Below are 13,134 nucleotides of genomic sequence, written 5' to 3'. Positions count from 1 at the left end.
TTTTGGCCATAATAATGTAAAGTATTGGGCAAGTAATTAGTATATGCTAAATTAATTAAATTCATATATGCTCAGCATGTAGAAAATTCAACAAACTCATAATTTCATGTATAGAAATCACATATTTTTTAAGGCTTTGCAGAGGATAGTACTGAAACAATACATACTTTCCTCTTCCAAACACTTAACACCCAAACTTAAACACATTGGCTGAAAGTACCAAATAGAATTTAAAGCTTATAGAACTATAAATATATTATGTTTGGTTCTTGAATCATATTTCCCATTTATAATCCTTCCTTAAACTTCAGTGACATTCATTTTTTTTTTTTTAGTTTATTTTTGTTTTGAGAGAAAGAGAGAGAAAGAGAGAGCAAGCCAGGAAGTGGCAGAGAGAGAGAAGGAGACGGAATCCCAGAAAGGCTCTGCACTGTCAGCACAGAGCCCGATGCGGGGCTTGAACTTACAAACCATGAGATCATGACCTGAGCTGCAGGCAGACGCTTAATGGTCTGAGCCACCCAGGCATTCAGGCATTCATGTCACCTAGCTTTAGTCACTCAGCAATTTGTTTTTCATTCGTTGTACCTACTCACCTTCAAGAGCTTGTACTCTGAAGTTCTTTAAATTTCTTGTCTATTTATTGGCTCTTACTGAAATGGATCTTCAGCTGTTTTGCACCCTCTAGGCCCTTGACTTTATAGCTCTGGTTTTGTTTTGTTTTTTTTTTCCATAAAATGCACATAACAAAATTTACCATCTTAACCATTTTATGTTTCAGTCATATTAAGACATAATGTTGTGCAACCATCATTACCATCCATGTTCATAACTCTTCATTTTGTGAAATTCCATACCTGTTAAACTAGAATGCCCCCCCCTTTCTTCCCACCCCAGCACCTAGCAACCTCCATTTTACTTTCCGTCTCAATGATTTTGACTATTCTACCTACCTAAGGTAAGTGGAATCATATAGTATTTTGTCTTTTTGTGACAGATTTATTTCACTTAGTATAATGCCCCCAGGGTTCATCCACATTGTAGCATGTGTCAGAATTTCTTCCCTTTTTAAGGCTAAAAAACATTCCATAGCATGTATATACCACATTTAGTGTATCCATTCATCCACTGATGGGACACTTGGGTTGCTGCCATATTTAGCTGTTGTGAATAATGCTGCTATGAACATTAGTGTACAAATATCTCTTCAAAACCTTGCTTTCAGTTCTTTGGGGGAACATACCCATAAGTGGAATTGTTTTTGGATCTCATGGGAATTCTATTTTTAACTTTTTGAGGAACCACCATACTGGTTTCCACAGCAGCTGCACCGTTTTACGTTCCTCCCAGCAGTGCACAAGGGTTCCGATTCCCCCATATCCTTGCCAATGCCTGTTTTTTGTTTTTATAGTAGCCATATATAGGGTGTGAGATGGTATCTCATTGTAGCATTGACTTGCATTTCCCTAATTATTAGTAATGGTGAGCATCTTTTCATGTACTGGTCAGCGGGGGCGGAGTTAAAATGAGAGAAGTAGGGGAACTGGGATTTTTCTCATCCCTCAAACACAGTTGTATTGAGGTCGGATTACTTGTAACACGCAGGAAATCAATCTGGGAACTAGCAGAAGGATCTCCACAGTTGGAGGGGAGACAGCTTGGTGGGATCAGGGTGTGTATACGTAAATTGAGTGAGAGAAAACGAGAGAGAGAGAGAGAGAGAGAGAGAGAGAGGGAGAGAGAGAGAGAGAGAGAGAGAGAGAAAGGATGTGAAACTAAGGTTTTGCGTTAGCACAAGAGGAAAGCCTCTCCAGACCACGGACTGGGGAATAAGACATATGGAAAGTGCCAGTTTAAATTTTGCAAGCAGCCTTAGGAGTTGAAACTCAGAGTTTCAAACGTGCGTGACTTTCTCCGAGGAAGCTGGGGCTGGGACGGGGGAAGGAGCCGCCTAGGGCACGGGGGCAATTTCAGGGGCGCACTGGGAGAGGGCAGTCCCGTTCGAGTACTGTGGAAAGAAGGTTTATTGCCTCCTGAAGGACAAAAACCCCTGCAGGTGCCAGCCAAAGGCCTTTTATCAGCAGAGCTGAGAGGCGCTGCACCGGAACAGGGGCCACGCAGTGCAGGGTCCTTGAAGACAGTTTTGAATCCCAGCCCAGCACCTAGGAGGCGCAGGGAGACCTGTGGAGCAGGGCAAGCCGGCCTCCCATGCTCCTCTGTGAGGCTGAGGGCTGCCTGACCAGTGTGGCTTAAGACACACGGTCAGCGGAGGGCAGACTGGGGTGTTGACACTTTTCTCCCCAACACCAACATGGTGGGACTCGGAGAGCCACACAGCAGGTCCCCGTGAGGTGGGACCCACTTAGGGCTAAGCCCGACCCTCTGTGCCTGGCCAAGGCAGCCTGCCCCTCCTCCAGACCAGCACAGCCACTGGTCCTGGGCACCAGCAGACTACTGTTAATTTTTTTGTCTTTCTTTGTCTTTTTTCTTTTTCTTTCTGCCCTGTTATTTTTTTCTTTTGGAATCAGACTTAAAGTTTCTGATTTGTTTTTGGTCAATTCTTATTTTATATCTATATCTTATTTTATATCTCTATTATTGATGTCTATATCTATAATACTTAGAGATAGATACAAAATATATATATTTTTTACTCTATTTATTTTACACTTTTCCTATCTCTTTTTCTTTTTCTTTCTCTGGATTTAGCCTTATAGATTTTTTTTTTTTAATTCTGTTTGGTCTTCTTTTCTCCTTTTTCATTTTACTCTTCTTATGGGATCAGGCTCCTCCCCACCTTTTTTCCTTTTTTTCCAGGGTCACTTCAATGAACAAGTCAAAGCACCCTGGCTGAAGGTCCAAACACTCACTACCATAAGCAAGGACTGACCAGTGGGCTAAAGCATGCAAAACACAACTGGGTGCCTTGAACATACACCAAAAACACTTCCTGAAGCCCCAGGGCCTAGGCAGTATACGACCCCTGTTTAATAGAGTAGTTCATGCAAGTGCAGGAATATAATAAACTACTAAAATACACAAAAGACAGAAAGTTACCCAAAATGACAAAATGGAAGAATTCTCCTCAAAAGTTCAGGAAGAAATGACAGCCAGAAAATTGCCCAAAACAGATATAAATAATATATATGAACAAAAATTTAGAATAACAGTCATAAGACTTGACAAAAGCATAGAAGACAGCATAGAATCTCTTGCTGCAGAGATCAAAGACATAAGAACGAGCTGTGATGAATTAAGAAATGTTATAAATGAGATGCAAAATAAACTAGATACAGTGACAGCAAGGATGGAAGAAGCAGAGGAGAGAATAGGTGAAATAAAAGATAAAATTGTGGAAAATGATGAATCTGAAAAATAGAGGGAAAGGAAATTAGGAGATTACGAGGGGAGGATTAAAGAGCTGAGTGATTCCATGAAACCTAACAATATCCATATTAGAGAAGTTCCAGAAGGATCAGAGTGAGAGAAAGGGGCAGAAAGTTTATTTGCACAACTTATAGCTGAGAACTTCCCTAATCTAGGGAAGGAAGCAGACATCCAAATTCAGGAGGCAAAGAGAACTCCCTTCAAAATCAACAAAAACAGGTCAACACCATAACATACCAGAGTGAAACTGGAAAATACAAAGATAAAGAGGGAATTATGAAAGCAGCTAGGGACAAACGTTCCTTAACCTATAAAGGTAGACACATAAGGGTAGTAACAGACCTGTCCACTGAAACGTGGCAGTCCAGAAGGGAGTAGCAGGAAATGTTCAATGTGCTGAATAGGAAAAACAAGCAGCCAAGAATCCTTTATTCAGCAAGGTTGTCATTCAGAATAGGAGAGATAAAGGCTTTCCTAGACAAAAACTAAAGGAGTTCATGACCACTAAACCAGACCTGGGTGACACAAAGCAGCAAAGACTACAAAGGACCAAAGATAGCACCACAAACACGAAATCTACAGATAACACAATGGCACTAAGTCCCTATCTTTCAATAATCATTCTGAATGTAAATGGACAAAATGCCCCAATCAAAAGACATAGCATATCAGAATGGATAAAAAGCCATGATCCATCTATATGTTGCCTACAAGAGACTCACTTTAGACCTGAGGACATCTTGCAGACTGAAGGTGAGGGGATAGAGAACCATCTATCATGCTAATGGATGTCGAAAGCAAGCTGGAGTAGCTATACTTAGACAAACTAGCTTTTAATTTTTTTACATGTTTATTTTTGAGGGAGAGACAAAGAAAGAGCATGAGCAGGGCAGGAGCAGAGAGAGAGGGAAACACAGAATCCAAAACAGGCTCTGTGCTGACTGCTCAGAGCCTGACACCGGGCTCTAACCCATGAACTGTGAATTCATGACCTGAGCTAAAGTCCACTGCCTAGCTGAATGAGCCACCCAGGCGCCCCAGACATACTAGATTTTAAAACAAAGACTGTAACAAGAGATGAAGAAGGGTATAATACCCTAATTAAGGGGTCTATCCATCAAGAAGAGCTAACAATTGTGAATGTTTATGCCCCAACATGGGAGTACCCAATATAAAAACCAATTAATCACAAACATAAACCAATTTACTGGTAATAATACCATAATTGTAGTGACTTTAATACTCCACTTACAGTAATGGACAGATCATCCAGGCAGAAAAATTAATAAGGAAACAACGGCTCTAAATGACACTGACATTAGACCAGATGGACTGAACAGATATATTCAGAACTTTTCATCCTAAAGTAGAATATACATTCTTCTCGAGTGCACATGGAACATTCTCCAAAATAGATCACATACTAGGTCACAAAACAGCCCTCAACAAGCACAAAAAGACTGAGATCTAACTTGCATATTTTCAGATCACAACACCATATACGGGTCACCCATCTGAGTGTCTTCCTCAGAGTTATGGCTATTTAAGTCCTTTGAATATTTTAAAATTGTGTTGTTTTTATGGAGTTTTAGGACTTCTCTATATATTGAGGATATTTTTAATCCCTCATCAGATACAGGATTTCCAAATATTTTCTCCCATTTTGTAGGATGTCTTTTTACTCTGCTGTGTTTTACTGCACAAAAATTTAAAGTTTTCATATTAAATTTACCTAATTGTATTTTGTTGCCTGTCTTTGGCATCATATCCAAGTAACCATTGACAAATCCAGTGTCCTGAAGCTTTTGCCTTTTCCTTATTCTTTGAAAGTGTTTATTTAGAGACTGAGCTCCTGTGCTCGTACGCACGTGAACACAAGTGGGGGAGGGGCGGAGAGAGAGGAACAAAGAGAATCCCAAGCAGCCTCCTTTCTATCGGTGCAGAACTCAAGGAGGGGGCTCAGTCTCAGGAACCATGAGATCCTGATCTGAGCCGAAATCAAGAGTCAGATGCTTAACTGATGTAGCCATCCAGGCATCCTGCCTTGTTTTCTTGTAAGAGCTTTGTAGATTTAGGTCTTACATTTAACTCTTTGATCCATTTTGAGTTAATTTTTGTATATGTTGTTAGATAAAAGTCCAACTCCATTCTTTTGAATGTGGATATCCAGTTTCCCAGGCCCCATTTGTTGAAAAGTCTATCATTTCCTCATTGAATGATCTTATCAAAATTGGACTCATTGGACTGTATGTGTAAGGCTGTATTTCTGGGCTCTCTATCCAATTGGGCCTACTCTGGCTTTCTTTATGCCATTAACACTCGTGATTATTGCAACTTTGTGCTAAATCTTAGTGTAAGGAAGTTCATACGTCATTTTTTAAACTTATTCCACCTCTTCCTTTAATTCTTTCATCTCTAAGATGGTTGTTTTAAAGACTTCATCTAGAGATCTGCTATCAGGTCTTTTTCAGGGACATATTCTATTAAGTTTCCCTTTGAATGGGGCTTACTTTCCTGTTTTTAGAATGCCTTGCTTGATTTTTTTGTTGCAAACTAGGCCCCTGAATAACATGAATTTCTGGCAATCAGATTACTTTTTTTTAACTGTCGATTTCTGTGCCAAGGATTAGCCTGATGTGTAAACTTATTTTCTCAGGTCTTTTCTGAACCTGTGCCTGTTCTTGGACATGAGTGGTCACTTTCAAATTTTCCCTGCATATGGAGTTGTTTTTGAATGTAGTGTCTGGCTCCCAAAGGGGAAAAGAGGAAAAAGGGTAGAAATGGATACCAGCTCTTTAAATCCCCTGAAGTCAGTTCAGTTGGGAATGGGGAGGGGCTTGCAACAATTAAGGGAGGTACAGCAACAATGGGTACCTTCTTCTGTACCTCTGTAATCAGAAGTAGCAATCTGTGATAAAAGCATTGATAACCAGTATTGGAGGGCAGGGTTCTTTTGGCTTACCCTAGCTCCTGTAAGCTGTGTATAAGCTGCTCCAGGAAGATGTGCATAGTGGCCTGCCCAGGGGCTGGGGCTGAGGCTGGCAGCTGCTACTCTATGAAGACCTGAAATTGAAATTAACCCCAATTTATAGTCCAGGCCTTCCTGTGGAAGTTGCAAGCCTTTAATAGACTAGAGTTCCAAAATAGTTATATTAGATAGGACAGTCCAATTGCTGTGCAGGTGTTATGATTCCTGGTGCTTCCTACTCCATCTTTCCAGAATGCCCTTGACCTCCCTCTTTTATTCCAACTTGTCACTATTGTGACTTTACTCATTCCTTACCCAGTTTGAAGCTCATGGGTCAGCCTGTTGAACAATGTGCTGGCTTGCTGTTTGCTTAGAGCCCCTCTAACCTGGCATTTCTTCTTGTCAATAACTAGACAATAACCCTCAGTGCTCTATAACAGTTTGTGTTAACAAACTTTCCAACATTACTGGGGAGGCATAAAACTAGGTTAATGAGGTTCATTACAAATTCGTGCCACTATCTGGAGCTAGGTTCTTACTGCTGCTCTGCAATGCTTTTACTCATATCTACTCCGTACCACAAACCATTCCTTTCCTCTTTTCAAGCCCACGAGGCTGTCTGTAAAATTGCTTTCATTTTGTGCTTTAAGTCCTGTAACAAAACAATTTCTCCCAAATCAGCTTTTCCATTGTCATCCCTAACATAAACATACCAAAAAAAATCAAAAAAATCAAAGCATGGACTTTGGAATCAAGGAAGGTCTGAGTCTGGGTCCTGACATTGCCACTTAATGGCTATACGATTTGGGGAATTAATCCCTCTGGGCCTATTTTTCTCTTCATCTTTTCTCCCTAATTATGGAGAGTTGTCATCAAGGACTAAATTACCTAAGATAACATCAAATTCCAAGGACAGGGAGTGGCACTTGTGTGATGCACATACCCATGTCTTTCCACAACTGGATCCCTCAATCTGGACATCAAATCCTACAGATATAATTTTTGTATTCTTTTTTAACATACTCCATGTAGTATTAGAAACAAACTACTGTTGAATCAAGTAGCATCCCAAAATTCTAGTGATAACCAATGCTTTAGGAACTTTTGGCTTTAAAAATATAGCCAATTCAGCTTACTTTTTTGATATGTGGTCTTTAGTGACAGCCTTGTTTAAACAAGAAGCTGGATGCTAATTAGATTTTCTTCTTAGAAACTCTTTGTTATAGACACTTAATTGCCAAATGTGAGACGTAGCTGAAAAGCAAAAACCACCCCCAACCCATTTAACAAGACTTCAATTCCTAAAAAGCTGACATTTTTATTTTTAGATCCAGCTGTGTAAGACTAGCCAAGTTAATCTTGGGAGGTAATTCTGCTCCTTGGTGTTCTTAGATCCTATAATTCATGTTAGCTCTGAAAAACACAAAACCATCTCAAGCAATTAACTATTTTGGTTTAATTTATCATGTTTCATAGAAGCTGAAAACACATACTTCTCCTTTATATGAATAACCAAAATCCCTATAAATTACAATATGCAGAATACTATAGAAAAGACTTTTCATGAAATTGGATCTTTTTCATCATGGGGCAACTGCTGTAGCTTCCTCTGACTTGTACAGCATCTGCCTGGATGCATATTCTTCTTTATGATGGTCTAAATTTAGGTAAGTACAAATCACAGCAAAAATTAAAGTTTTTACCTTTAATGAAATGACCTTGGAAATAACGTACATTTCCATGACACCAATACTACAGGTTTTCGGAGTCACAGTAAGATACACAGAATTACATCCGTAATTAATATGAATGCCAACATTTCAAGCAGTAATTTGTTACATGGCAAACAAAATCAAGAAAGCAACCATCAAACAAAAGAGACCCATAGCTTCAGACAAGGCAAATCCCAGGATAGCATATGAGAACAGCTGCTGCTTCAGCGAAGGGTTTCTAAAAGAGACACAACACATATAATTGTTACTTTGAAACATTATTTGAAATCCAGTATGTTTGGTAAATGCTAAAGAATCAGATTATTAGTGTGGGATCTTTGTAAACTGAGTAATCCTGGAGAACAATCTGCCCAGCTCTCTTTTACTTCTGCCTTTAATATTCCTTTCTCCTCAATCCTAATCATATGGGGAAAAGGTAGGAAGCTAATTCTGTAGGTCAGTATAAATAGTTAGTCTTCATCCATTTTAAGGAATTCAGACATAGTTGCTATCCCTGTGAAATTATGTTCTATAACTCTTAAGATCTAATAGTTTAGAAATAAGGTCTTAAATAAAATGGAAATTGATACTTTTAAAGACTGTGTTAACTGTATTCCCAATATAGCTTCACAATCAGGAGTACAGACTCTGAAGTCAGAATTAAAATTCATTTTAAAACGTACTAGCTACTTGGGCAATCAGTGTAATTTCTGCGTTGCTCATCCTTCATAGGTCAACTGGAGTGGATCTCCAAGGGGTGTTGTGAGAGTTAAGTGGGATTATGCATGCGAAGCCCTCAAAATACAAAGGCAAGACACAGAGTTGGCACTTAATACAAAGTAGTTATTATTATTTGACTAGTTTTCCAAGTTCCCAACTATGTCAAGCATGCTCTTTTAAAGAAGCTTATCCGGTGATAGGAGTTACCTGGCATAACCAATGATAAGGCTGCCAAAGACTGTTCCAATTCCAGCACCAGAACCGGCCACTCCCACTGTTGCAGCACCTGCACCAATAAATTTGGCAGCGGTATCAATATCTCTGCTGACTGCGCTGGTCTGAAATTCCCTTTGGATGAGGTGGGACACACCATTCCGGGACCCATTAAGGGACCCATTAAATACTGTAGAGCCCTAGAGAAAAGGAAATAAAGACAAGGTCAAATCCATAATCACAATTAGCTATATTAATTACTATTCTGTCAAATGGTAGCTAGTTTTCTATTTTATAACTGAATTTGAATAGGAAGTGGTGTGACACAATGGAAAAATCAAGAGCTTAGGATAATTCCAAATTTGTAGAATAGGGATAATGATATCTAGACCTTATAAGGCTGAAAATTAAGACGACAGTGTATTTGAATATGCTTTTTAGTAGGGCAGGCTTTTCAACAATTGTAGCAAGCGTCATCTTAAATATAGTAGGCAACTCAAAACTACTTATTTAAATATACATACTGACTACATTTCTTGGACAACTCAAGTACATAAGTTTTGGATACACAAGTTTCTTTCATTGGCTTATCGTCTGCACTGTTTTTTTGATAAAAGGGTGGGAAAAGATTGCTCTCAAACCATTCACAAATGAGGTCCCCCCCCCCCTTTGATTAAAACCATAGGATTTACTTAGTGGGGTTACTTAATTTCTATTACTACTGCTATTACCTCTCCAGTCCTAGTCTCTGGTCGAGATAACACTGATGCAGAAATTGGTCTGTATGCAACTCTGGATCCAGCTCGGATCTATGAATGAAAAAAATAATCCAAATATTAAGAGTAGATAAAACTTCAATGACCCTTCTTGTACCATGAGTTCTAAAAAAGCAAGCGGCAAAAATCAGAAAGCTTATGATCTTTCTGTATCATCTAGTATCTTGTAGTTTGACTATTTTCAGTCCATGAAGGTATTTTAATGGTTTTAAAGTTGCTGGTTAAAGTTTATAGTGCAGTACATAGTCTATCTGTGGTAATCTGAATAAAACTAAGAACAATTGGTTAAAAGAAAGCATTATTTTTAAATTTTCAATTGCTGTAGTGCCAAATTCAGATCAGAAAAGCAGCAATAAACATACCACAATCTTCAATAAATTTAAGTGCACCAACAAGTATATCAGTGTTGCTATAAAAGCTTGTCATTTAAAATAGCCCATCAGTTAATAGGAGTCCCACAACTTCCAAGATATTCCTATATGTCCATTAATTATAAAATAAAAAAGCAGTTTAAGCAGTTCTGTACCGATGTACGAATAATCGGGGAGATACTCTGACCATAAGGAGTACATTGCAGGCCAGCGTCTCTGCCCTTGAGTGTCCACTAAACTAAGGTCACAGAAAATCCCTTCGGAACCAAGACCTGCTTCTCTTAAGACAAATCTCCCACATCCTCACTTCACCTAAAGCCTCCAGAATGTTATGGAAATGACAGCCACTGGCAGGAAGAAAGACCTTCGACTCCACCACCTTCCTCCGCCCACACAGGGTGAGGCAAAGTCCCTCCTTCTGCAGCAACGAGTTTGACCTACAGATGGGCAACGGAGAACGCTAATGCGGTCAAGTAGGCCTCGGGGTCCCCCTGCATGCCTAACAGCACCCCAACCTTCGCGCCGACCCCTACTCCACCGTCACCGAGGAAGTGGGGTGGGGGCCGCCGCTCCGGCGCTGGGGACGAGGAGGACTTGACCTACAAGCGACTGAAGCCTGACAACTAGGCCGCGGCTGCTCCCCACCGCCCGGGTGGTGAGGAGAAACCGAGTGAGGTGCCCCAGGATCGGAAGGAAAGGAGTGAGAGGGCACAGAGGGTAAGAGGTGAGAGGGGAAGCTGTCCCCAGAGGTTGGTGTGCCGTGTCCCATTCAACAACGTGGGCGCTCCAGGCCAAGGGCTCGGCCCTCCGCGTCCCGGCCCAGCCTGGGCTACGCACCAGAGCGGGGGTGCAGGCGAGCTTGGCGCAGGCGAACATCTTACAGTCTTCGGGCGGCGCGGCTGTAGGGCCTGAGTGGATGGCGACGTGGGCTCCTCTCTTGCTTCCCCTCTGCGGAAGTAAAGGGGCTTAAGGTCAAGCGCCCTCGAGGGCCTGCCCTTCCCACCCACGTCCCACGGGGCTTCCGAGCACGCCGTGGGCTCGGGCCCTCGTCCAGCAAGGCGCCAGCAGAATGAATGGATCCTGGCCGGACGCAGCTCCGTTCCGGCCAGGCCCGGCTCTCGAGCCCTCCGCTTACCTTCCCGGGAGGTGGCGGCGGCGGCAGCTGCGGCGGCAGAGGTCGAAGGAGTGGCGCTCGGCGCGCAGGCGCGGTCCGGCTCTTATCCGCGCCGCGGCACCCGGATGGAGAAGGCGGGGAAACGGGGCCGTAGGGAAGCCGCTCAAGGTCACTTTGTAACAACTTTATTGGCAACAGGTTGGGAAGGACAACGACCGTCACACTCAGGTGGGCTGGCGGACAGGGAGTAGTAGAAGAGAAGCGGAAAGAAGAAATTGAAAACTGGCCCAGGCTGAGAGCATTGAACAGGTTGTTTCCCTTTTGATCTGAGCTGGCCGGAGGATAGTGCGAGTTTTTATTTCAATTTACACCTTGTGAGGTTTGGCCTTTTAATCAGTTATAATACTCTCTTTACAGGAGGGGCTGTCTTCCCCGTCAGCCTCCTCTTTTGTGAAACTGGACTCTGTGTGTGCATGGGGAAGGAGTTCAGTCACTGCTTGGCCGACAAAATTAGGTCCCAGCAAAGCACATTTCTTTAAAGGAATCTGGAAAAGTATTCCAGAAGTATGGCTAATCCTTTGGGCGACAAAAGGCCTGACCTAGAAATACTGGGACAAAGGAATGAGCCCATGAATAGATCAAAAAGTTTTGTGGCTGAGCACAAAGTTGCTTTTTAAGGAAGGTCCATTTTTCTTCCAGCTCTATGCTTGGAAAAATTAAAGGATGTAATGTATTTAATGGGACTAAGGAAAATCTGAGTATTTTCAAAACCCACCCAACTTTAACGCTTGTTTTTGGTAACTTTGGACACATCATCTTCTTTGATAAATACAGAAATGTCTGAGAAAAAAATGGCTCTTACCGAACTTCTGGTAGATCTAAAATTCTGTAAATTTTACTTAGTAGTTCTAACAAATGACTATTGGAAGTGATACAAATCAACATAAAAGATTAAACATCTAGTAGTATGACCAGTTGAAAGGATAGCTGGGGACTGAAATCGCACCCACTCCACCAAGAGATATAGCATGAGACCACATCCACCCGGAGGATCGCCCTTTATCTAGTAGCACAGGGTGGATGCAGTATCATCTAGCAGCACCCCTGGGGAGAAGCCCTAAGTAAAACATGAAGAATGAATAAGAACATGTCACCGATCCAATTTCAAATACAAATGGTTCAAAATCACGTGAAAGCTAACCATTTTATAGGCTCCATCTTTAGCCATAAAATAGAGATAATTCACGTAAATATACACATGCAGTTCATTTTTTATTTTTTTTAAATGTTTTATTTATTTGTGATACAGACAGAGACAGAGCATGAGAGGGTGAGGGGCAGAGAGAGAAGGAGACACAGAACCGGAAGCAGGCTCCAGGCTTGAGCTAGCTGTCAGCACAGAGCCCGATGCAGGGCTCGAACCCACGAACGTGAGATCTGACCTGAGTTGAAGTCAGAGGCTTAATCAACTGGGCCACCCAGGCACCCCTTACACATGCAGTTCAAAGAAAGATTATTCATTCATTTTTCTCAAGAATTCGGTTCTTACCTGAAGTACGTAGTGTCCTGTGGTGTCTAAAGTAGACTAAACAATGCTCTGTACTCATCAGAGTTCTCCAGAGAACCAGAACCAGTAGGAGAATAATTGATTACTTAATTATTGACTTATCTATATATTTATTTATTAGGAAGAATTAGCGCATATGCTTATGGAAGCTGAGAAGTCCCATGACTTCTAACTGAATTATACCACTGGCTTTCCTGGGTCTCCAGCTTGGAGACAGCAAGACAGCAATGTCTCCAAGCTGGAGACCCAGGAAAGCCAGTGGTATAATTCAGTTAGAATCTGAAGGCCTGAGAACCAGGGAGGCTA

At 41.4% G+C, this 13,134-nt stretch overlaps 1 protein-coding gene across 1 annotated transcript; it reads right to left on the bottom strand.

Moving 5' to 3' along the window:
• Nucleotides 1–7,788: 7,788 nt before the first annotated feature.
• On the bottom strand, nucleotides 7,789–11,392 carry ATP5MC3 (ATP synthase membrane subunit c locus 3). The gene is made up of 5 exons (XM_029934353.1): nucleotides 11,283–11,392; nucleotides 10,985–11,095; nucleotides 9,732–9,809; nucleotides 8,995–9,200; nucleotides 7,789–8,305 (listed from the first exon to the last, which is right to left on the bottom strand). The coding sequence occupies exons 2-5, from the start codon at nucleotides 11,021–11,023 to the stop codon at nucleotides 8,191–8,193; spliced, it is 438 nt and encodes a 145-aa protein (XP_029790213.1). The 5' UTR covers nucleotides 11,024–11,095; nucleotides 11,283–11,392; the 3' UTR covers nucleotides 7,789–8,190.
• Nucleotides 11,393–13,134: the final 1,742 nt, after the last annotated feature.

Source organism: Suricata suricatta, chromosome 3 (genome assembly GCF_006229205.1).
Source record: "Suricata suricatta isolate VVHF042 chromosome 3, meerkat_22Aug2017_6uvM2_HiC, whole genome shotgun sequence".
Classification (NCBI taxonomy): Eukaryota; Metazoa; Chordata; class Mammalia; order Carnivora; family Herpestidae; genus Suricata; species Suricata suricatta.
This window is presented reverse-complemented; position numbering and strand designations above follow the sequence as displayed.